The sequence below is a fragment of the Petromyzon marinus genome, chromosome 59, assembly GCF_048934315.1.
Source record: "Petromyzon marinus isolate PM22_M1 ecotype Great Lakes invasive population chromosome 59, UKy_Petmar_22M1.pri1.0, whole genome shotgun sequence".
Lineage (NCBI taxonomy): Eukaryota > Metazoa > Chordata > Hyperoartia > Petromyzontiformes > Petromyzontidae > Petromyzon > Petromyzon marinus.
In genome coordinates, this window is record NC_133725.1 from 18,240,550 (window position 1) to 18,263,844 (window position 23,295).

Here is a 23,295-nt window from a genome sequence, read left to right on the forward strand (position 1 = left end):
ACACGGAGACCCACTGTCTCACCACACAGAGACCCACAGACTCATCACACAGAGACCCACAGACTCATCACACAGAGACACACAGACTCATCACACAGAGACACACAGACTCACCACACAGAGACCCACAGACTCACCACACAGAAACCCACTGACTCACCACAGAGACCCACAGACTCACCACACAGAGACCCACAGACTCACCACACAGAGACCCACAGTCTCACCACACAGAGACCCACAGACTCACCACACAGAGACCCACAGACTCACCACACAGAGACCCACAGACTCACCACACAGAGACCCACAGACTCACCACACAGAGACCCACAGACTCACCACACAGAGACCCACAGACTCACCACACAGAGACCCACAGACTCATCACACAGAGACACATAGACTCATCACAAAGAGACCCATAGACTCACCACACAGAGACCCACTGACTCACCAGAGACCCACAGACTCATCACACAGAGACCCACAGACTCATCACACAGAGACACACAGACTCACCACACAGAGACCCATAGACTCACCACAAACACCCAGAGACTCACCGCACAGAGACCCACAGACTCACCACACACAGACACCAACAGACTCACCACACAGAGACCGACAGACTCACCACACAGACACCCACAGACTCACCACACAGAGATCCATAGAATCACCACACAGAGACCCACAGACTCACCACACGGAGACCCACTGACTCACCACAGAAACCCACAGACTCACCACACAGAGACCCACAGACTTACCACACAGAGACCCACAGACTCATCACACAGAGACACAGACTCATCACACAGAGACCCATAGACTCACCACACAGAGACCCACAGACTCATCACACAGAAACACATAGACTCATTACAAAGAGACCCATAGACTCACCACACAGAGACCCACAGACTTACCACACGGAGACCCACTGTCTCACCACACAGAGACCCACAGACTCATCACACAGAGACCCACAGACTCATCACACAGAGACACACAGACTCACCACACAGAGACCCACAGACTCACCACACAGAGACCCACAGTCTCACCACACAGAGACCCACAGACTCATCACACAGAGACACATAGACTCATCACAAAGAGACCCATAGACTCACCACACAGAGACCCACAGACTCATCACACAGAGACACATAGACTCACCACACAGAGACCCACAGACTCACCACACAGAGACCCACAGACTCACCGCACAGAGACCCACAGACTCACCACACAGACACCCACAGACTCACCGCATAGAGACCCACAGACTCATCACACAAAGACCCATAGACTCACCACACAGAGACCCACAGACTCACCACACAGATACCCACAGACTCATCACACAGTGATACACAGACTCACCACGCAGAGACCCACAGACTCACCACGCAGAGACCCATAGACTCACCACACAGAGACCCACAGACTCACCACACAGAGACCCACAGATTCACCACACAGAGACCCACAGACTCACCACACAGAGACCCACAGACTCACCACACAGAGACCCACAGACTCACCACACAGAGACCCACAGACTCACCACACAGAGACCCACAGACTCACCACACAGAGACCCAAAGACTCACCACACAGACACCCACAGACTCACCACACAGAGACCCACAGACTCACCACAGAGACCCACAGACTCACCACACAGAGACCCACAGACTCACCACACAGAGACCCACAGACTCACCACACAGAGACCCACAGACTCACCACACAGAGACCCACAGACTCATCACACAGAGACCCACAGACTCACCACACAGAGACCCACAGACTCACCACACAGAGACCCACAGACTCACCACACAGAGACCCACAGACTCACCACACAGAGACTCACAGACTCACCACACAGAGACCCACAGACTCACCACACAGAGCCCCGTGTGGGCACCTTCAGGCTGAGTCGACCTTGAGGAGGCCCAGACAGGGTTCAGATTTTCCCGCCACCTCCTCCACTCGTCCCGACCCGGAAGCGGAAGTAGAAGCTGTAGATTTGGGGGCGCCCGGCTGCCGGGGGCGTGGCCGCGTTATCCACGTCATTCGGCAGGGGCGTGGCTCCGCGTGGGCGTGGCTTGGCGTGGGCGTGGTCACTTCCCTCGCACTGAACGTCATCGGTGACGTCACGCGGCCACGTGGCTCGTCACAGTTCGAGACGGACGTGAAGGAGGCGGCTGCTTTTTCGTCTTTAGCGTCGACATCTTCAGATTCTTCATCATCCTAATCGCTGAGCACCTTCTGCTGAAGCCATTGACGTGGTGAGTTGTGTGGATCAGTGTTGTGGGTCTGTGGTGAGTTGTCTGGGTCTGTGGTGAGTTGTGTGGGTCCGTGTTGTGGATCCGTGGTGAGTTGTGTGGGTTCTTGGTGAGAGTGTTGGTTCGTGGTGAGTTGTGTGGGTCCTTATTGTGGCTTATTGGTGAGTGTGGGTGTCCGTGGTGAGGATTCATGGTGAGTTGTGAGAGTCCGTGGTGAGGATGTGGGTTCGTGGTGAGTTGTGTGGATTCGTGGTGATGATGTGGGTTTGTGGTGAGTTGTGTGGGTTCGTGGTGAGTTGTGTGGGTTCGTGGTGAGGATGTGGGTTCGTGGTGAGTTGTGTGGGTTCGTGGTGAGGATGTGGGTTCTTGGTTTGATGTGTGGGTTAGTGGTGAGGATGTGGGTTTGTGGTGAGTTGTGTGGGTTCGTGGTGAGGATGTGGGTTTGTGGTGAGTTGTGTGGGTTCGTGGTGAGGATGTGGGTTTGTGGCGAGTTGTGAGGGTTCGTGGTGTAGGTGTGGGTTTGTGGTGAGTTGTGAGGGTTCGTGGTGAGGATGTGGGTTTGTGGTGAGTTGTGAGGGTTCGTGGTGTAGATGTGGGTTTGTGGTGAGTTGTGAGGGTTCGTGGTGAGGATGTGGGTTCTTGGTGAGGGTTGGTGGGTTCGTGGTGAGGATGTGGGTTTGTGGTGCGTGAGTCCGTGCTAACAATGTGAGTCCACGTGGTAGCGGTGCAATCGCCCTCTACTGAACTCTGCCTGACTCTCCCCACTCTCCACTCTCCACGCAGAGACGCCGAGAGATTTACGGAGCACAGCAACGCCATGCAGGTAGGCGTGGCCCCCTCCACTCAACATATGAACACCACCCTAACTTACAAACACCACCTACACTTACAAACACCACCCTCACTTACAAACACCACCCTCACTTACGAACACCACCCTCACTTACAAACACCACCCACACTTACAAACACCATCCACACTTACAAACACCACTCACACTTACAAACACCACCCTCACTTACAAACACCACCCACACTTACAAACACCACTCAGACTTACAAACACCACCCACACTTACAAACACCACCCTCACTTACATAGACCACCCTCACTTACAAACACCACCCACACTTACAAATACCACCCTCACTTACAAACACCACCCTCACTTACAAACACCACCCACACTTACAAACACCACCCACATTTACAAACACCACCCACACTTACAAACACCACCCTCACTTACAAACACCACCCACACTTACGAACACCACCCACACTTACAACACCACCCTCACTTACAAACACCACCCTCACTTACAAACACCACCCTCACTTACGAACACCACCCTCACTTACAAACACCACCCTCACTTACAAACACCATCCACACTTACAAACACCACCCTCACTTACGAACACCACCCTCACTTACGAACACCACCCTCACTTACAAACACCACCCTCACTTACGAACACCACCCTCACTTACGAACACCACCCTCACTTACAAACACCATCCACTATTACAAACACCACCCTCACTTACAAACACCACCCTCACTTACGAACACCACCCTCACTTACAAACACCACCCTCACTTACGAACACCACCCTCACTTACAAACACCACTCACACTTACAAACACCATCCACTATTACAAACACCACCCTCACTTACAAACACCACCCACACTTACAAACACCACCCACACTTACAAACACCACCCACACCTGTGAACACCACTCACACTTACAAACACCACCCATATATGTATACATATATACATATATATGTATGTGTGTGTATATATGTATGTATGAATGTGTATGTGTGTGTGTGTATGAATGTGTATGTATGTGTGTGTATGTGTGTATGTGTGTGTATATATGTATCTATGAATGTGTATGTGTGTAGGAATGTGTATGTATGTGTGTATGTATGTGTGTATGTCTATGTATATGTGTGTGTGTGTATGAATGTGTATGTGTGTATGTGTGTGTAAGTATGTATGAATGTGTGTGTATGCGTGTATGTGTATATATGTGTGTATATGTGTATCTGTGTGTGTATGTGTGTGTGTATGCCCTGGTGGTCCCCCTTTTCAAGAAGGGGGACCGCACAGACTGTAACAACTACAGGGGCATCTCACTCCTCAGTGTGCCGGGAAAGGTCCTGGCAAGGATTATTCAACATCGCCTTGCCAGGCACGCTGAGGAGAGGCTTGCGGAGCCCCAATGCGGTTTCAGGAAAGGGCGGTCCTGCACAGATGCCATATTTTCTGTCCGTCTGCTACAGCAGAGGTGTAGGGAATTCCAACAAGACCTACATCTCTGCTTTATTGACCTGGTCAAGGCCTATGATACCATCAGTAGGCCTGGGCTCTGGGTTGTTCTTCGTGCTTTTGGAGTACCTGACCATCTGCTCACGATCATTAAGGACCTTCATGATGGTGAGCGGGCCCGGGTAAAACTACGTGGCCGGGAGTCAGAGCCATTCCCTGTACACCTTGGGGTGCGACAGGAATGTCCTCTGGCTCCCACATTATTTAACATCTATTTTGACCACGTAGTTCGTGAAGCCTTCAATAGCTGTACCGGGGGAATCTCCATATGGTACAGATATAATGGGAGGCTAATCGATGCCCGGGTGCGGTCAAGGGATGGCTCCCTATTACTCAACCACGTTATGTATGCTGATGATTTGGTAATAGCTGCTCAGTCAGAGGAGGAGTTGGAGACGCTGCTGCTGAGACTGGAGCGTGCCACTAAGAGGTGGGGCCTTACCATCAGCCCCACCAAAACTAAGCACCTGCCTGGGTATTTTGTACTATCGGACACTCCACCCCCACAACTCCCAATCGGTGATGGGGCAGTTGTGGAGAAAGTGGAGAGTTTCGCATACCTGGGCAGTGTGCTTATGACTGGCTCCAGTTTAACAGCAGAGGTCTCACTCCGAATCAGTCGAGCGGCAATATCTTTTCATCGGTTGCGTAACGCTGTGTGGAAGCTACCTGGTCTGTCGCTCCGCACTAAGCTTCAGGTCTTCTCGGCCACGGTCATTCTCTCCCTTCTCTACGCTTGCGAAACGTGGACCCCCCTAATGGAACATCTTCGCTGGTTAGAAACATTTAGACTGGCCTGCCTACGATCCATCCTGGGTTTAACCAGACTGGATTGTGGGAGGAGCTCACAAATCCTTGAAAGATCTGGGCAGGGTCCCATCAGTGAGCTCCTTCGGCAGGCAAGGCTGCGATGGCTGGGTCATGTAGCCCGCATGCCCAGCCACCGCATGCCGAAACAGCCTTTGTTTGGCCGGATTGAGGGGGCTAAGCGGGCGCGGCACGGGCTAGAGAAGAGATGGAGTGATGTGGTACAGGAGGACGTGGAGCTGAGTGGACTTGCCGATGACTGGTACCAGCGGTGTCAAGATCGGCCTCTGTGGAGGAGGCTCGTGAAGGATGCTACTGGGCAGTTGGAGGCAGTCGCCCTCCAACAACAACGGAGGACGGAGGAGCGACGCTCAGACCAACGAGCGGAGCGCCGGGTGGCTAAAGCACAGCAGGTTAACACAGTAGGGGGCACAGGTGGTGCATCAGCCAGTCATCTCAGTCAGTCGACCCGTGGCACCTGGGTCTGCCCCGTGACCTCCTGCCAGCGGGCGTTCGACACTTCACGTGGCCTCACGGTGCACATAGCCTGGCACAAGCGTCGTGGTGACGTCACCGCCACTTAGTGGCGAATGGCGGTTGTTGTTGTGTATGTATGTATGAATTTGTGTGCGTGTAGACGAGGCAAGCTGGACCGAGCGGGAGGCAGCCTCCGCCTATCACCAGGTGGAGTGCGCTGACCGCCAGCTCCACGTTAATCCGCCCCAAATCACCCAAAGGTAAGAACGAGAGAGGAGCAGGAGAATCATCAAAGTCTAAGAATGATGGCAGCTCAGATCAAAGCAGCTCAACCAAGTGGGCTGATATCATCGTCATCATCATCGTCGTCATCATCATCGCCGTCATCATCGTCGTCATCATCATCATCGTCGTCATCATCATTGTCGCTGTCGCGTGGAAATGCATAGCAGCAGCCAAATAACACTTGGATACAAGCGTGGTGATGTTGATTCCTCTAAATGTTGAGCGGGGAGATACTCACAGAGACACCCATAGATACACAGAGACACCCATAGACATACACTGACAACCATAGACAGAGACACCCATAGACACACAGAGACACTCATAGACACCCACATACACCCATAGACACTCATAGACACACAGAGACACACAGATACACCCGTAGACACACAGAGACCCACAGAGACACCCAGACCCAAAAAGAAGTTTAACTTTCGTAGATGCAACCTGTACCGCCACGTGGGTCTACATTAGCGTTGAAGGGTTCCCGACGACTCGGAGGTTTAGGGGCTTTCGCCGTAAGTTTACTCGAAGCTTATTACAGTACACGAGGGTGTAACAACTTCCCCAGGGGTCCCGGGCTACGTCCCACTAGCCCCCCCGTCACAGCCGGCTGCCCCGTGCTGCCTCCTCTGCGTCCGACCGTGGGTTCAGCCAACCCGGCCGACCGAGGAGCGCGGTCACCTCCAGCCCTGTACGCTGTGCTATCCCCTACTCCTACCCTCTTGCCCCTGGCTCCCCCCGTTCCACCCTACTCCGAGCCCTGGCTCCAGCAACGACCCCGCCTACGTCACGGGGTTCCCCTTTTTATACCAAGGGGAGACGTGACGTCATGGAGCCGCCCGGCGCGCATGACGTCACGTTTCGTGACGCCATCGCGCCGGACGGCACACCTGACGACACGTTTCCATTTGACTCCTCTGCATTAGTAAAGGTCTCTGGTGAGTCTCTGTGAGTCTCTGTGGGTGTCAGTGGGTCTCTGTGGCTCTCTGTGGGTCTCTATGAGTCTCTGTGGGTCTCTGTGGGTCTCAATGAGTCTCTGTGGGTCTCTTTGAGTCTGTAGAAAAATGCGTTTAGAGCATTTGTCTGCCACGTGATGATAACGATGATGATGATGACGATGATGACGACGGTGATGATGACGACGATGATGATGACACCAGCCACTTTGGGGGGGGGGGGGGCATAGCGCGGTTTGTGTATACAAAACAAGTTGATAGCTTCAGTTGTTGTGGCTGATGTTGTTGTTGTTGTCACGTGTGCAGCGATCCAGCGTATCTTCAAGACTTCCCTGACGAAGCGCCAGAAGCTGGAGCTCGCCGCCATGGACGCGGTTTGGTTTTTTACTTTGGACGAGGGGGAGGAGGAAAGCCGAGGGGGCGTGGCCAATGGAGGATATGACGACGACGATAACAACTACATCCTTGTGAGACTCACACACACAGTCACACACACACACAGACACACACATACACAGACACACACACACAGACACACACAACTACATCCTTGTGAGACTCACACACACAGACACACAGACACACACGCACACACAGACACACACAGACACACACACACAGACACACACAGACACACACATACACACAGACACACACAGACACATACAGACACTCACACAGCCACACACACAAACACAGACACACACAGACACACACAGACACATACACACAGACACAGACACACACAGACACACACAGACACAGACACACACACACAGACACACACACACAGACACACACACAGACACACACACAGACACACACAGACACAGACACACACCGACACACACAGACACACACACAACTACATCCCTGTGAGACTCACACACAAGACAAAGACAAAGATCCCCTATATAGCCTTCACAGACTGTAGGGGCAAGTGCTGTTAGCGAGCACCTATGAAGGCCAGAACGTTACACGAGGGGGTGGGTGGCCAGCACCACGCCCGACCGCCTTTGTCTCCCCAGTGGCGATGTTTACACACCGCACCAGCTACTCATTTGAGGCTGAGTCGACCTAGGGGAGGCCCGGGACCGGTTCAGATAATCGTCACTGTTGGTGTTGGCCGTGAGTGGGAATCGAACCCCGGGTCGCCAGGTTGATAACGCAGCGTAACGCTAACCGCTGCACCACCACTCCCCACACACACAGACACACACAGACCCCCAATTTGACCTTCACCCTGATGCTTTCCGTGACCTCCCCGTGACCCCACTTTGACCTTCACCCTGACCACTCCGCGTGACCTCCCTCGTGACCCCTGCAAGGTCCAGAACGAGCACTTCTACTACCGCTTCGAGCTGAACGAGACGATTGGGCATGGCGGACAGGGCGTGGTGGTGCAGTGTCTGGACCACAAGACTCGGACAATGGTGGCACTCAAGATCCTCGCCTCGCCCTCCAAGTGAGTGGGCCCTGGTGCAGCGGTGCAGTCAACAGCAGCAGCAGCAGCACCAACAACAACAACAACAACGATGTCAACAACAACAATGGGCCAACTATGGGACTGCTGTTGTCACTGTGAGCTAACACTCACAGTGACAACAATAACAAACTATGGCTGAAACATCCTTTACTTGACTCGCTCGAGCACCCACCACCATCACGACCACTGCCACCCCCATCACCACCACCACTGCCACCACCATCACCACCATCACACTACCACCACCCCTCTCTCGCTACCACCACCATCACGACCACTGCCACCACCATCACCACCACCATCACACTACCACCACCACCATCACACTACCACCACCATCACGACCACTGCCACCACCCCTCTCTCACTACCACCACCACACTACCACCATCACACTACCACCACCACCATCACAACAACAACAACCGCCATTCGCCACTAAGTGGCGGTGACGTCACCACGACGCTTGTGCCAGGCTATGTGCACCCTGAGGCCACGTGAAGTGTCGAACGCCCGCTGGCAGGAGGTCACGGGGCAGACCCAGGTGCCACGGGTGGACTGACTGAGATGACTGGCTGATGCACCACCTTTGCCCCCTACTGTGCCAACCTGCTGTGCTTTAGCCACCCGGCACTCCGCTCGTTATTCTGAGTGTCGCTCCTCCGCCCTCCGTTGTTGTTGGAGGGCGACTACCTCCAACTGCCCAGTAGCGTCCTTCACGAGCCTCCTCCACAGAGGCCGATCTTGACACCGCTGGTACCAGTCATTGGCAAGTCCACTCAGCTCCACGTCCTCCTGTACCACATCACTCCATCTCTTCTCTAGCCCGTGCCGCGCCCGCCTAGCCCCCTCAATCCGGCCGAACAAAAGCTGTTTCGGCATGACCCAGCCATCGCAGCCTTCCCCGCCGGAGGAGCTCACCGATGGGACCTTGCCCAGATCTTTCAAGGATTTGTGAGCTCCTCACACAATCCAGTCTGGTTAAACCCAGGATGGATCGTAGGCAGGTCAGCCTAAATGTTTCTAACCGGCGAAGATGTTCCATTAGGGGTTCCACGTTTCGCAAGCATAGAGAAGGGAGGGAATGACCGTGGCTGAGAAGACCTGAAGCTTAGTGCGGAGCGACAGACCAGGTAGCTTCCTCACAGCGTTACGCAACCGATGAAAATATATTGCCGCTCGACTGATTCGGAGAGAGACCTCTGCTGTTAAACTGGAGCCAGTCATAAGCACACTGCCCAGGTATGGGAAACTCTCCACTCTCTCCACAACTGCCCCATCACCGATTGAGAGTTGTGGGGGTGGAGTGTCCGATGGCACAAAATACCCAGGCAGGTGCTAGTTTTGGTGGGGCTGATGGTAAGGCCCCACCTCTTAGTGGCACGCTCCTGTCTCAGCAGCAGCGTCTCCAACTCCTCCTCTGAATGAGCAGCTATTACCAAATCATCAGCATACATAACGTGGTTGAGCTATAGGGAGCCATCCCTTGACCGCACCCGGGCGTCGATCAGCCTCCCATTATATCTGTACTATATGGAGATTCCCCCGGTACAGCTATTGCAGGCTTCACGAACTACGTGGTCAAAATAGATGTTAAATAATGGGGGAGCCAGAGGACATCCCTGTCGCACCCCAAGGTTAACAGGGAATGGCTCTGACTCCCGGCCACGTAGTTTTACCCGGGCCCGCTCACCATCATGAAGGTCCTTAATGATCGTGAGCAGAGCGTCAGGTACTCCAAAAGCACGAAGAACAACCCAGAGCCCAGGCCTACTGATGGTATCATAGGCCTTGACCAGGTCAATAAAGCAGAGATGTAGGTCTTGTTGGAATTCCCTACACCTCTGCTGTAGCAGACGGACAGAAAATATGGCATCTGTGCAGGACCGCCCTTTCCTGAAACCACATTGGGACTCCGCAAGCCTCTCCTCAGCGTGCCTGGCAAGGCGATGTTGAATAATCCTTGCCAGGACCTTTCCCGGCACACTGAGGAGTGAGATGCCCCTGTAGTTGTTACAGTCTGTGCGGTCCCCCTTCTTAAAAAGGGGGACCACCAGGGCATCCTTCCAATCCTGCGGAACCCGTCCAGTGGTCCAGACTGTTGTTATGATGTCATATAGGGCAGTCTGTGCACAAACGCCGCCCTCCCTCAGCATTTCGCTTGGGAGATCATCTCTGCCCGCTGCCTTTCCTCGTCTCAGACTTCGGATTGCCTTCAGTACTTCCTCAACAGATGGCACCTCAGCCAGCCACTCACAGGGGGTGACTTCTTCCAATATTTGAGGCACCGCAGTCTCAGCAGGGTCATCCTCACTTTGTGCCACAATGTTTTCCTGGCTGAGGGATTTTCCCTCCCCCAGGACCTCACAGAAATGCTCAGCAAATCTGCAAACCTGTTCCTGGGGGTTGGAGATTGGGTCACCGTTTTTTCCCCTAATGATGGTAATAGGTGTGGCGCTGCAGATTACTTTTTTGATGGAGTTAAATAGAGATTTGTGATCACGGGCCACTGAGGCAGACTCCATCTCCTCAGCAACCCGCGACCACCACCCATCCTTGCAGCGCCTCACGGCTCTCCGAACCTCCGAGTGAAGGCTGCGGTAAGCCTCCTCATTCTCTGACGTGGGATTCTGTAGCCGATGACAGTGGGCCTGTCGCTTTTTCTCAACCATCCTGAACACCTCCTCTGTCAGCCAGGGTCTCTGGGGAGGTCTGGACCGCGTACCCAAAGCAGCCATTGCAGCTGCATGAGTCACAGTCCTAAACCTCGCCCATTTATCCTCGACATCAGGAGGAGTCAGGGACGATGCCAATCCCAGCCGCAAGCGATGATGAAATTCTCGCTTGCAACTTTCATCAGATAACTGAGACCAGGCCACTTTAGCTTGGAATGGGGTCCTGGGTGAATACCCACCATCGGAGTGGAAGAATGGCAGGCGCATCTTACAGATGACTAGTCGATGGTCAGGGGGCAGATCAGCTCCACGGTAGGTCCTGGTGTCAAGGACATGGGCTCGCATCCGCTTGTCCGTCACTATGTAGTCCAGCAGATGTTCTTGCTTGGACCCGGCATGCATCCATGATGTTGTGTGGATGCGCCGATGCCGGAACAGCGTGTTGGTAATTACAAGCCCATGGGCTGCACAACAATCTAGCAGCCTCCTACCGTTGTTATTGAGCTGATCTGGCCCCTGCCCTCCAATCACTCCAGACCAGGTGCCAGTATCATGACCAACTCGGGCATTGAATTCACCCAGCATGATGACTCTATCCCGAGGGGCCACTTTAGCCAGCACCTGCGACAGGAGGTCATAGAAGGCATCTGACTCATCTGCTTTGCCTGCATCCCTCCACGGATGTTCATCTTCAATGGGGGCATAAGTAACGACGACCACCATTCCTCGCCTCCGGTTGATGGGAAGGCGAGCCCAAAGTAGCCTGGGACTTACAGCTTCCCACACCTCACCGCCACGCTCCCACGCCCCCTTCATTTTTTTGTTCAAAAGAAGAGCCACACCCTGTTGTTTGGCAGTCTGCTGCCCCGAGTAGAGGACTGTCCACCCCTCATGGTGGCAGGAGCCAGAGCCGGTCCACCGGACCTCCTGAATGCCACAGAGATCCAGGCGGTACCGGTCCAGCTCCCGACAGAGGAGTGGCAGCCTCTCCTCCGCAGTGAGCGTTCGAACATTCCACGTGGCCACCCGTAGTGACTTTTCGTTGTTTCTGGAGGAGCCCCGAGGGTAGATATTCAATCTCCTGGCTCCGCCAATTGGGGTTTGGCCAGGAGACGTCATAGATGCCTGGCCCCCCGGGGCCTCCGGCACAAGCTTATTAGTTACATATTTCAGTTTAACTCGTGGTTTAGTGGTAATTAATTGAAGGTGGAGGGGTTACCAGCCCCTCGCACCCGTCCAGAGCCCCCGTTTAGCCCCTGTGGTGGACACATATGCCATGAGGGGAGGAGCCAATCAAAATTGGACCTCTCCCCACAGCACTCTCCACGACAGAGTTGCCCGTCCGGCACCGCACGGAGGTAGGGGGTTGTTTTGCCGGACCACCATCACACTACCACCACCACCACCATCATCACCATCACACTACCACCACCATCACCATCACACTACCACCACCACCACCCCCACACTACCACCACCATCACGACTACTACCACCACCACCCCCACACCACCACCACCCTTCCCCACCATCACCACCATCCCTCCTCTACGTTATGTCTAAACTCTCTGTCTCTCTGTCTCTGTGTCTCTCTCTGTGCACTCGCTCACTCGCGCGCAGCTCCATGCAAGAGGAGAACCAGCTGAGGGAGATGCAGATGTCCATGGAGCTGCAGAGCCACCGTAGCGACGTGGACTTCAACGTTGCCAGAGTCCTGGAGACTTTCTCCTTCCGAGGACATAAATGCCTTGTCATGGAGCTGTTGAGGTACGAACAGCACCAGCACCAGCACCACTCACTCACTCACCATCACCACTACCGCCATCACCACCACTCACTTACCATCACGACTACCACCATCATCACCGCTACCACCACGACTCACTCACTCACCATCACCACTACCACCAGCACCACCACTCACTCACTCACCATCACCACTACCACCAACACCACCACCACTCACTCACTCATTCACCATCACCACTACCACCAGCACCACCACTCACTCACCATCACTACTACCACCATCACCACCATCACCACCACCACCACCACCACCTACTCACTCACCACCACTCACTCACTCACTCACCACTACCACCACCACTCACTCACCCACCATCACCACCACTCACCATCACCACTACCACCATCACCACCCACTCACCACCACCACACCACCACCCACAGAGACCCACAGAGAGGGGCATCGCTGACGCCTCTGTCTCCCCGTCACAGCACGAACCTCCATTGGCTGCTCAGAGACATGGGGCAGGGGCACATCGACGAGGACATCGCGAGGGCCTACACCAGGGGCATCCTCCGCTTCCTCGCCTACGCCAAGTCCCGGGGCATCGTCCACGGGGACATAAAGCTGGTGAGCGGAGGGCAGGCTGGGGGCGCGGACGCTCGCTTCGACGCTCGGCACTCTGACAGATGTAGATGAAACTGGTCCTCCACGTTCTGTAGATGTAGATGCCACTGGTCCTTCACGTTCTGTAGATGTAGATGCCACTGGTCCTTCACGTTCTCCAGATGTAGATGCCACTGGTTCTTCACGCTCTGTAGATGTAGATGCCACTGGTCCTTCACGTTCTGTAGATGTAGATGCCACTGGTCCTTCACGTTCTGTAGATGTAGATGCCACTGGTCCTTCACGTTCTGTAGATGTAGATGCCACTGGTTCTTCACGTTCTGTAGACGCAGATGCCACTGTTCTTCACATTCTGTAGTTGTAGATGTCACTGGTTCTTCACGTTCTGTAGATGTAGATGCCACTGGTTCTTCACTTTCTGTTGATGTAGATGCCACTGGTTCTTCACTTTCTGTAGATGTAGATGCCACTGGTTCTTCACGTTCTGTAGATGTAGATGCCACTGGTCCTTCACATTCTGGAGACGAATATGCCATTGCTTCTTCACGTTCTGCAGATGTAGATGTCACTGGTTACAGATGTAGATGCCACTGGTTCTTCACGTTCTGGAGATATAGATGTCACTGGTTTTTCGCGTTCTGTAGATGTAGATGCCACTGGTTCTTCACATTCTGCAGATGTAGATGCCACTGGTCCTTCACGTTCTGTAGACAAAGATGCCACTGGTTCTTCACGTTCTGTAGATTTAGATGCCACTGGTTTTTCACGTTCTGCAGATGTATATGCCACTAGTTCTTCACGTTATGTAGATGAAGATGCCACTGGTTCTTCACGTTCTGTAGATGTAGACGCCACTGGTTCATCACGTTCTACAGATGTAGATGCCACTGGTTCTTCATGTTCTGTAGATTTAGATGCCACTGCTTCTTCACATTCTGTAGATGTAGAAGCCACTGGTTCGTCACTTTCTGTAGACGCAGATGCCACTGGTTCTTCACATTCTGTAGACGCAGATGCCACTGGTCCTTCACGTTCTGTAGATGTAGATGCCACTGGTTCTTCACTTTCTGTAGATGTAGATGCCACTGGTTCTTCACTTTCTGTAGATGTAGATGCCACTGGTTCTTCACGTTCTTTAGATGTAGATGCCACTGGTCCTTCACATTCTGTAGACGAATATGCCATTGATTCTTCACGTTCTGCAGATGTAGATGTCACAGGTTCATCAAGTTCTACAGATGTAGATGCCACTGGTTCTTCACGTTCTGGAGATATAGATGTCACTGGTTGTTCGCGTTCTGTAGATGTAGATGCCACTGGTCCTTCACATTCTGTAGACGTCGATGCCACTGGTTCTTCACGTTCTTTAAATGTAGATGTCACTGGTTCTTCACATTCTGTAGTTGTAGATGTCACTGGTTCTTCACGTTCTGTAGATGTAGATGCCACTGGTTCTTCACTTTCTGTTGATGTAGATGCCACTGGTTCTTCACTTTCTGTAGATGTAGATGCCACTGGTTCTTCACGTTCTGTAGATGTAGATGCCACTGGTCCTTCACATTCTGGAGACGAATATGCCATTGCTTCTTCACGTTCTGCAGATGTAGATGTCACTGGTTACAGATGTAGATGCCACTGGTTCTTCACGTTCTGGAGATATAGATGTCACTGGTTTTTCGCGTTCTGTAGATGTAGATGCCACTGGTCCTTCACATTCTGTAGATGTAGATGCCACTGGTTCGTCACGTTCGAAAGATGTAGATGCCACTGGTTCTTCACATTCTGCAGATGTAGATGCCACTGGTCCTTCACGTTCTGTAGACGAAGATGCCACTGGTTCTTCACGTTCTGTAGATTTAGATGCCACTGGTTTTTCACGTTCTGCAGATGTATATGCCACTGGTTCTTCACGTTATGTAGATGAAGATGCCACTGGTTCTTCACGTTCTGTAGATGTAGACGCCACTGGTTCATCACGTTCTACAGATGTAGATGCCACTGGTTCTTCATGTTCTGTAGATTTAGATGCCACTGCTTCTTCACATTCTGTAGATGTAGAAGCCACTGGTTCGTCACTTTCTGTAGACGCAGATGCCACTGGTTCTTCACATTCTGTAGATGCAGATGCCACTGGTCCTTCACGTTCTGTAGACGTAGATGCCACTGGTTCTTCACTTTCTGTAGATGTAGATGCCACTGGTTCTTCACTTTCTGTAGATGTAGATGCCACTGGTTCTTCACGTTCTTTAGATGTAGATGCCACTGGTCCTTCACATTCTGTAGACGAATATGCCATTGATTCTTCACGTTCTGCAGATGTAGATGTCACAGGTTCATCAAGTTCTACAGATGTAGATGCCACTGGTTCTTCACGTTCTGGAGATATAGATGTCACTGGTTTTTCGCGTTCTGTAGATGTAGATGCCACTGGTCCTTCACATTCTGTAGACGTCGATGCCACTGGTTCTTCACGTTCTTTAAATGTAGATGTCACTGGTTCTTCACGTTCTGTAGATGTAGACGCCACTGGTTCTTCACGTTCTGGAGATGTAGATACCACTGGTTCTTCACGTTTTGCAGATGTAGATGCCACTGGTTCGTCACGTTTTACAGATGTAGATGCTACTGGTTCTTCACGTTATGCAGATGTAGATGCCACTGGTTCTTCCCGTTCTGTAGATGTAGATGCCACTGGTTATTCACGTTCTGTAGATGTAGATGCCACTGGTTCGTCACGTTATACAGATGTAGATGCCACTGGTTCTTCACGTTCTGCAGATGTAGATGCCACTGGTTCTTCACGTTCTGTAGATGTAGATGTCACTGGTTCTTCACGTTTTGCAGATGTAGATGCCACTGGTTCGTCACGTTTTACAGATGTAGATGCCACTGGTTCTTCACGTTCTGCAGATGTAGATGCCACTGGTTCTTCAAGTTCTGTAGATGTAGATGCCACTGGTTATTCACGTTCTGTAGACGAAGATGCCACTGGTTCTTTACGTTCTGTAGATGTAGATGCCACTGGTTTTTCACGTTCTGCAGATGTATATGCCACTGGTTCTTCACGTTATGTAGATGAAGATGCCACTGGTTATTCACGTTCTGTAGATGTAAATGCCACTGGTTCATCACGTTTTACAGATGTAGATGCCACTGGTTATTCACGTTCTGTAGATTTAAATGCCACTGCTTCTTCACATTCTGTAGATGTAGAAGCCACTGGTTCGTCACATTCTGTAGACGCAGATGCCACTAGTCCTTCACGTTCTGTAGACGTAGATGCCACTGGTTCTTCACTTTCTGTAGACGTAGATGCCACTGGTCCTTCACATTCTGTAGTTGTAGATGCCACTGGTCCTTCACATTCTGTAGACGAATATGCCACTGGTTCTTCACGTTCTGTAGATGTCACTGGTTCGTCAAGTTCTACAGATGTAGATGCCACTGGTTCTTCACGTTCTGGAGATATAGATGTCACTGGTTTTTCGTGTTCTGTAGAAGTAGATGCCACTGGTCCTTCACATTCTGTAGACGTAGATGCCACTGGTTCTTCACGTTCTTTAGATGTAGATGTCACTGGTTCTTCACGTTCTGTAGATGTAGACGCCACTGGTTCTTCACGTTCTGTAGATGTAGATGCCACTGGTCCCTCACGTTCCGTAGATGTAGATGCCACTGGTTCTTCACGTTCTTCAGATGTGGATGCCACTGGTTCTCCAAGTTCTGTAGATGTAGATGCCACTGGTTATTCACGTTCTGCAGATGTAGATGCCAACGGTTCGTCACGTTCTACAGAAGTAGATGCCACTGGTTCTTAACGTTCTGCAGATGTAGATGCCACTGGTTCTTCACGTTCTGTAGATGTAGATTCCACTGGTCCTTCACGTTCTGGAGATGTAGATACCACTGGTTCTTCACGTTTTGCAGATGTAGATGCCACTGGTTCGTCACGTTTTACAGATGTAGATGCTACTGGTTCTTCACGTTCTGCAGATGTAGATGCCACTGGTTCTTCACGTTCTGTAGATGTAGATGCCACTGGTTATTCACGTTCTGTAGATGTAGATGCCACTGGTTCGTCACGTTCTACAGATGTAGATGCCACTGGTTCTTCACGTTCTCCAGATGTAGATGCCACTGGTTCTTCACGTTCTGTAGATGTAGATGCCACTGGTTCTTCACGTTTTGCAGATGTAGATGCCACTGGTTCGTCACGTTTTACAGATGTAGATGCCACTGGTTCTTCACGTTCTTTAGATGTAGATGTCACTGGTTCTTCACGTTCTGTAGATGTAGATGCCACTGGTTATTCACGTTCTGTAGACGAAGATGCCACTGGTTCTTTACGTTCTGTAGATGTAGATGCCACTGGTTTTTCACGTTCTGCAGATGTATATGCCACTGGTTCTTCACGTTATGTAGATGAAGATGCCACTGGTTCTTCACGTTCTGTAGATGTAGATGCCACTGGTTCATCACGTTCTACAGATGTAGATGCCACTGGTTCTTCACGTTCTGTAGATTTAAATGCCACTGCTTCTTCACATTCTGTAGATGTAGAAGCCACTGGTTCGTCACATTCTGTAGACGCAGATGCCACTAGTCCTTCACGTTCGGTAGACGTAGATGCCACTGGTTATTCACTTTCTGTAGATGTAGATGTCACTGGTTCTTCACGTTCTGTAGATGTAGATGCCACTGGTCCTTCACATTCTGTAGACGAATATGCCACTGGTTCTTCACGTTCTGTAGATGTAGATGTCACTGGTTCGTCAAGTTCTACAGATGTAGATGCCACTGGTTCTTCACGTTCTGGAGATATAGATGTCACTGGTTTTTCGCGTTCTGTAGAAGTAGATGCCACTGGTCCTTCACATTCTGTAGACGTAGATGCCACTGGTTCTTCACGTTCTTTAGATGTAGATGTCACTGGGTCTTCACGTTCTGTAGATGTAGACGCCACTGGTTCTTCACGTTCTGTAGATGTAGATGCCACTGGTCCCTCACGTTCCGTAGATGTAGATGCCACTGGTTCTTCACGTTCTGCAGATGTAGATGCCACTGGTTCTCCACGTTCTGTAGATGTAGATGCCACTGGTTCTTCACGTCCTGCAGATGTAGATGCCAACGGTTCGTCACGTTCTACAGATGCAGATCCCACTGGTTCTTCACGTTCTGCAGATGTAGATGCCACTGGTCCTTCACGTTCTGTAGACACAGATGCCACTGGTTCTTCACGTTCTACAGATATAGATGCCACTGGTTCTTCATGTTCTGCAGATGTAGACGCCATTGGTTTTTCACGTTCTGTAAATGTAGATGCCACTGGTCCTTCACGTTCTGTCGATGCAGATTCCACTGGTTTTTCACGTTCTGTAGATGTAGATGTCACTGGTTCTTCACGTTCTGCAGAAGTAGATGCCACTGGTTCTTCACGTTCTGTAGATGTAGATGCCACTGGTTCTTCATGTTCTGCAGATGTAGATGCCACTGTTCCTTCACGTTCTGTAGACGAAGATGCCACTGGTTCTTCACATTCTGTAGATGTAGATGCCACTGGTTCTTCACGTTCTTTAGATGTAGATGTCACTGGTTCGTCAAGTTCTACAGATGTTGATGCCACTGGTTCTTCACGTTCTGGAGATATAGTTGTCACTGGTTTTTCGCGTTCTGTAGAAGTAGATGCCACTGGTCCTTCACATTCTGTAGACGTAGATGCCACTGGTTCTTCACGTTCTGTAGATGTAGATGCCACTGGTTCTTCACGTTCTACAGATGTAGATGCCACTGGTTCTTCACGGTCTGCAGATGTAGATGTCACTGGTTCTTCACGTTCTGTAGATGTAGACGCCACTGGTTCTTCACATTCTGTAGATGTATAAGCCACTGGTTCGTTACATTCTGTAGACGCAGATGCCACTGGTTCTTCACATTCTATAGACGCAGATGCCACTGGTCATTCACGTTCTGTAGACGTAGATGCCACTGGTTCTTAACTTTCTTTAGATGTAGATGCCACTGGTTCTTCACTTTCTGTAGATGTAGATGCCACTGGTTCTTCACGTTCTGTAGATGTAGATGCCACTGGTCCTTCACATTCTGTAGACGCAGATGCCACTGGTCATTCACGTTCTGTAGACGTAGATGCCACTGGTTCTTCACTTTCTTTAGATGTAGATGCCACTGGTTCTTCACTTTCTGTAGATGTAGATGCCACTGGTTCTTCACGTTCTGTAGATGTAGATGCCACTGGTCCTTCACATTCTGTAGACAAATATGCCATTGATTCTTCACGTTCTGCAGATGTAGATGCCACTGGTTCTTCACGTTCTGTAGATGTAGATGCCACTGGTTCTTCACGTTCTGCAGATGTAGATGCCACTGTTCCTTCACGTTCTGTAGACGAAGATGCCACTGGTTGTTCATGTTCTGTAGATGTAAATGCCACTGGGTCTTCACGTTCTGCAGATGTATATGCCACTGGTTCTTCACGTTATGTAGATGAAGATGCCACTGGTTCTTCACGTTCTGTAGATGTAGATGCCACTGGTTCATCACGTTCTACAGATGTAGATGCCACTGGTTCTTCACTTTCTGTAGATTTAGATGCCACTGCTTCTTCACATTCTGTAGACGCAGATGCCACTGGTCCTTCACGTTCTGTAGACATAGATGCCACTGGTTCTTCACTTTCTTTATATGTAGATGCCACTGGTTCTTCACTTTCTGTAGATGTAGATGCCACTGGTTCTTCACGTTCTGTAGATGTAGATGCCACTGGTCCTTCACATTCTGTAGACGAATATGCCATTGGTTCTTCACGTTCTGCAGATGTAGATGCCACTGGTTCTTCACTTTCTGTAGATGTAGATGCCACTGGTTCTTCACGTTCTGTAGCTGTAGATCCCACTGATCCTTCACATTCTGTAGACGAATATGCCACTGGTTCTTCACGTTCTGTAGATGTAGATGTCACTGGTTCGTCAAGTTCTACAGATGTTGATGCCACTGGTTCTTCACGTTCTGGAGATATAGATGTCACTGGTTTTTCGCGTTCTGTAGAAGTAGATGCCACTGGTCCTTCACATTCTGTAGACGTAGATGCCACTGGTTCTTCACGTTCTTTAGATGTAGATGTCACTGGTTCTTCACGTTTTGTAGATGTAGATGCCACTGGTTCTTCACGTTCTACAGATGTAGATGCCACTGGTTCTTCACGGTCTGCAGATGTAGATGTCACTGGTTCTTCACGTTCTGTAGATGTAGACGCCACTGGTTCTTCACATTCTGTAGATGTAGAAGCCACTGGTTCGTTACATTCTGTAGACGCAGATGCCACTGGTTCTTCACATTCTGTAGACGCAGATGCCACTGGTCATTCACGTTCTGTAGACGTAGATGCCACTGGTTCTTCACTTTCTTTAGATGTAGATGCCACTGGTTCTTCACTTTCTGTAGATGTAGATGCCACTGGTTCTTCACTTTCTGTAGATGTAGATGCCACTGGTTCTTCACGTTCTGTAGCTGTAGATGCCACTGATCCTTCACATTCTGTAGACGAATATGCCACTGGTTCTTCACGTTCTTTAGATGTAGATGTCACTGGTTCTTCACGTTCTGTAGATGTAGGTGCCACTGGTTCTTCACGTTCTACAGATGTAGATGCCACTGGTTCTTCACGGTCTGCAGATGTAGATGCCACTGATTCTTCACATTCTGTAGACGTAGATGCCACTGGTTCTTCACGTTCTGTAGATTTAGATGCCACTGGTTCTTCACGTTCTACAGATGTAGATGCCACTGGTTCTTCACGGTCTGCAGATGTAGATGTCACTGGTTCTTCACGTTCTGTAGATGTAGACGCCACTGGTTCTTCACATTCTGTAGATGTATAAGCCACTGGTTCGTTACATTCTGTAGACGCAGATGCCACTGGTTCTTCACATTCTGTAGACACAGATGCCACTGGTCATTCACGTTCTGTAGACGTAGATGCCACTGGTTCTTCACTTTCTTTAGATGTAGATGCCACTGGTTCTTCACTTTCTGTAGATGTAGATGCCACTGGTTCTTCACGTTCTGTAGATGTAGATGCCACTGGTCCTTCACATTCTGTAGACGCAGATGCCACTGGTCATTCACGTTCTGTAGACGTAGATGCCACTGGTTCTTCACTTTCTGTAGATGTAGATGCCACTGGTTCTTCACGTTCTGTAGATGTAGATGCCACTGGTCCTTCACATTCTGTAGACGAATATGCCATTGATTCTTCACGTTCTGCAGATGTAGATGCCACTGGTTCTTCACGTTCTGTAGATGTAGATGCCACTGGTTCTTCACGTTCTGCAGATGTAGATGCCACTGTTCCTTCACGTTCTGTAGACGAAGATGCCACTGGTTCTTCATGTTCTGTAGATGTAAATGCCACTGGGTCTTCACGTTCTGCAGATGTATATGCCACTGGTTCTTCGCGTTATGTAGATGAAGATGCCACTGGTTCTTCACGTTCTGTAGATGTAGATGCCACTGGTTCATCACGTTCTACAGATGTAGATGCCACTGGTTCTTCACTTTCTGTAGATAAAGATGCCACTGCTTCTTCACATTCTGTAGACGCAGATGCCACTGGTCCTTCACGTTCTGTAGACATAGATGCCACTGGTTCTTCACTTTCTTTAGATGTAGATGCCACTGGTTCATCACTTTCTGTAGATGTAGATGCCACTGGTTCTTCACGTTCTGTAGATGTAGATGCCACTGGTCCTCCACATTCTGTAGACGAATATGCCATTGGTTCTTCACGTTCTGCAGATGTAGATGCCACTGGTTCTTCACTTTCTGTAGATGTAGATGCCACTGGTTCTTCACGTTCTGTAGCTGTAGATCCCACTGATCCTTCACATTCTGTAGACGAATATGCCACTGGTTCTTCACGTTCTGTAGATGTAGATGTCACTGGTTCGTCAAGTTCTACAGATGTTGATGCCACTGGTTCTTCACGTTCTGGAGATATAGATGTCACTGGTTTTTCGCGTTCTGTAGAAGTAGATGCCACTGGTCCTTCACATTCTGTAGACGTAGATGCCACTGGTTCTTCACGTTCTTTAGATGTAGATGTCACTGGTTCTTCACGTTCTGTAGATGTAGATGCCACTGGTTCTTCACGTTCTACAGATGTAGATGCCACTGGTTCTTCACGGTCTGGAGATGTAGATGTCACTGGTTCTTCACGTTCTGTAGATGTAGACGCCACTGGTTCTTCACATTCTGTAGATGTAGAAGCCACTGGTTCGTTACATTCTGTATACGCAGATGCCACTGGTTCTTCACATTCTGTAGACGCAGATGCCACTGGTCATTCACGTTCTGTAGACGTAGATGCCACTGGTTCTTCACTTTCTTTAGATGTAGATGCCACTGGTTCTTCACTTTCTGTAGATGTAGATGCCACTGGTTCTTCACTTTCTGTAGATGTAGATGCCACTGGTTCTTCACGTTCTGTAGCTGTAGATGCCACTGATCCTTCACATTCTGTAGACGAATATGCCACTGGTTCTTCACGTTCTTTAGAT

At 50.5% G+C, this 23,295-nt stretch overlaps 2 protein-coding genes across 2 annotated transcripts in view; both read left to right on the top strand.

Annotated features, from left to right (window-relative positions):
- The first annotated feature begins 1,984 nt into the window (after positions 1-1,984).
- Positions 1,985-8,654, top strand: LOC142905814 (dual specificity tyrosine-phosphorylation-regulated kinase 2-like). Its single transcript, XM_076052953.1, has 5 exons — positions 1,985-2,306; positions 3,087-3,126; positions 6,099-6,198; positions 7,492-7,652; positions 8,514-8,654. Exons 2-5 carry the CDS (start codon positions 3,121-3,123, stop codon positions 8,652-8,654), a joined length of 408 nt encoding a protein of 135 aa, XP_075909068.1. The 5' UTR covers positions 1,985-2,306; positions 3,087-3,120.
- Positions 8,655-12,903: 4,249 nt separating this feature from the next.
- Positions 12,904-23,295, top strand: part of LOC142905815 (dual specificity tyrosine-phosphorylation-regulated kinase 4-like) — a 94,045-nt gene continuing 83,653 nt past the window's right edge. The window contains exons 1-2 of the mRNA XM_076052954.1: positions 12,904-13,113; positions 13,588-13,726. Of these exons, the coding sequence (XP_075909069.1) occupies positions 12,971-13,113; positions 13,588-13,726 (282 nt within the window). The 5' untranslated portion in view covers positions 12,904-12,970. The remainder of the gene's footprint in view (positions 13,114-13,587; positions 13,727-23,295) is intronic.

What these genes read in the sequence shown, in the direction of transcription:
- LOC142905814 (XM_076052953.1), top strand. An exon ending in CCGCCCCAAATCACCCAAAG is followed by an intron (nt 6,199 to 7,491) that starts GTAAGAACGAGA and finishes TCACGTGTGCAG; the next exon opens with CGATCCAGCGTATCTTCAAG. An exon ending in ACGATAACAACTACATCCTT is followed by an intron (nt 7,653 to 8,513) that starts GTGAGACTCACA and finishes GACCCCTGCAAG; the next exon opens with GTCCAGAACGAGCACTTCTA.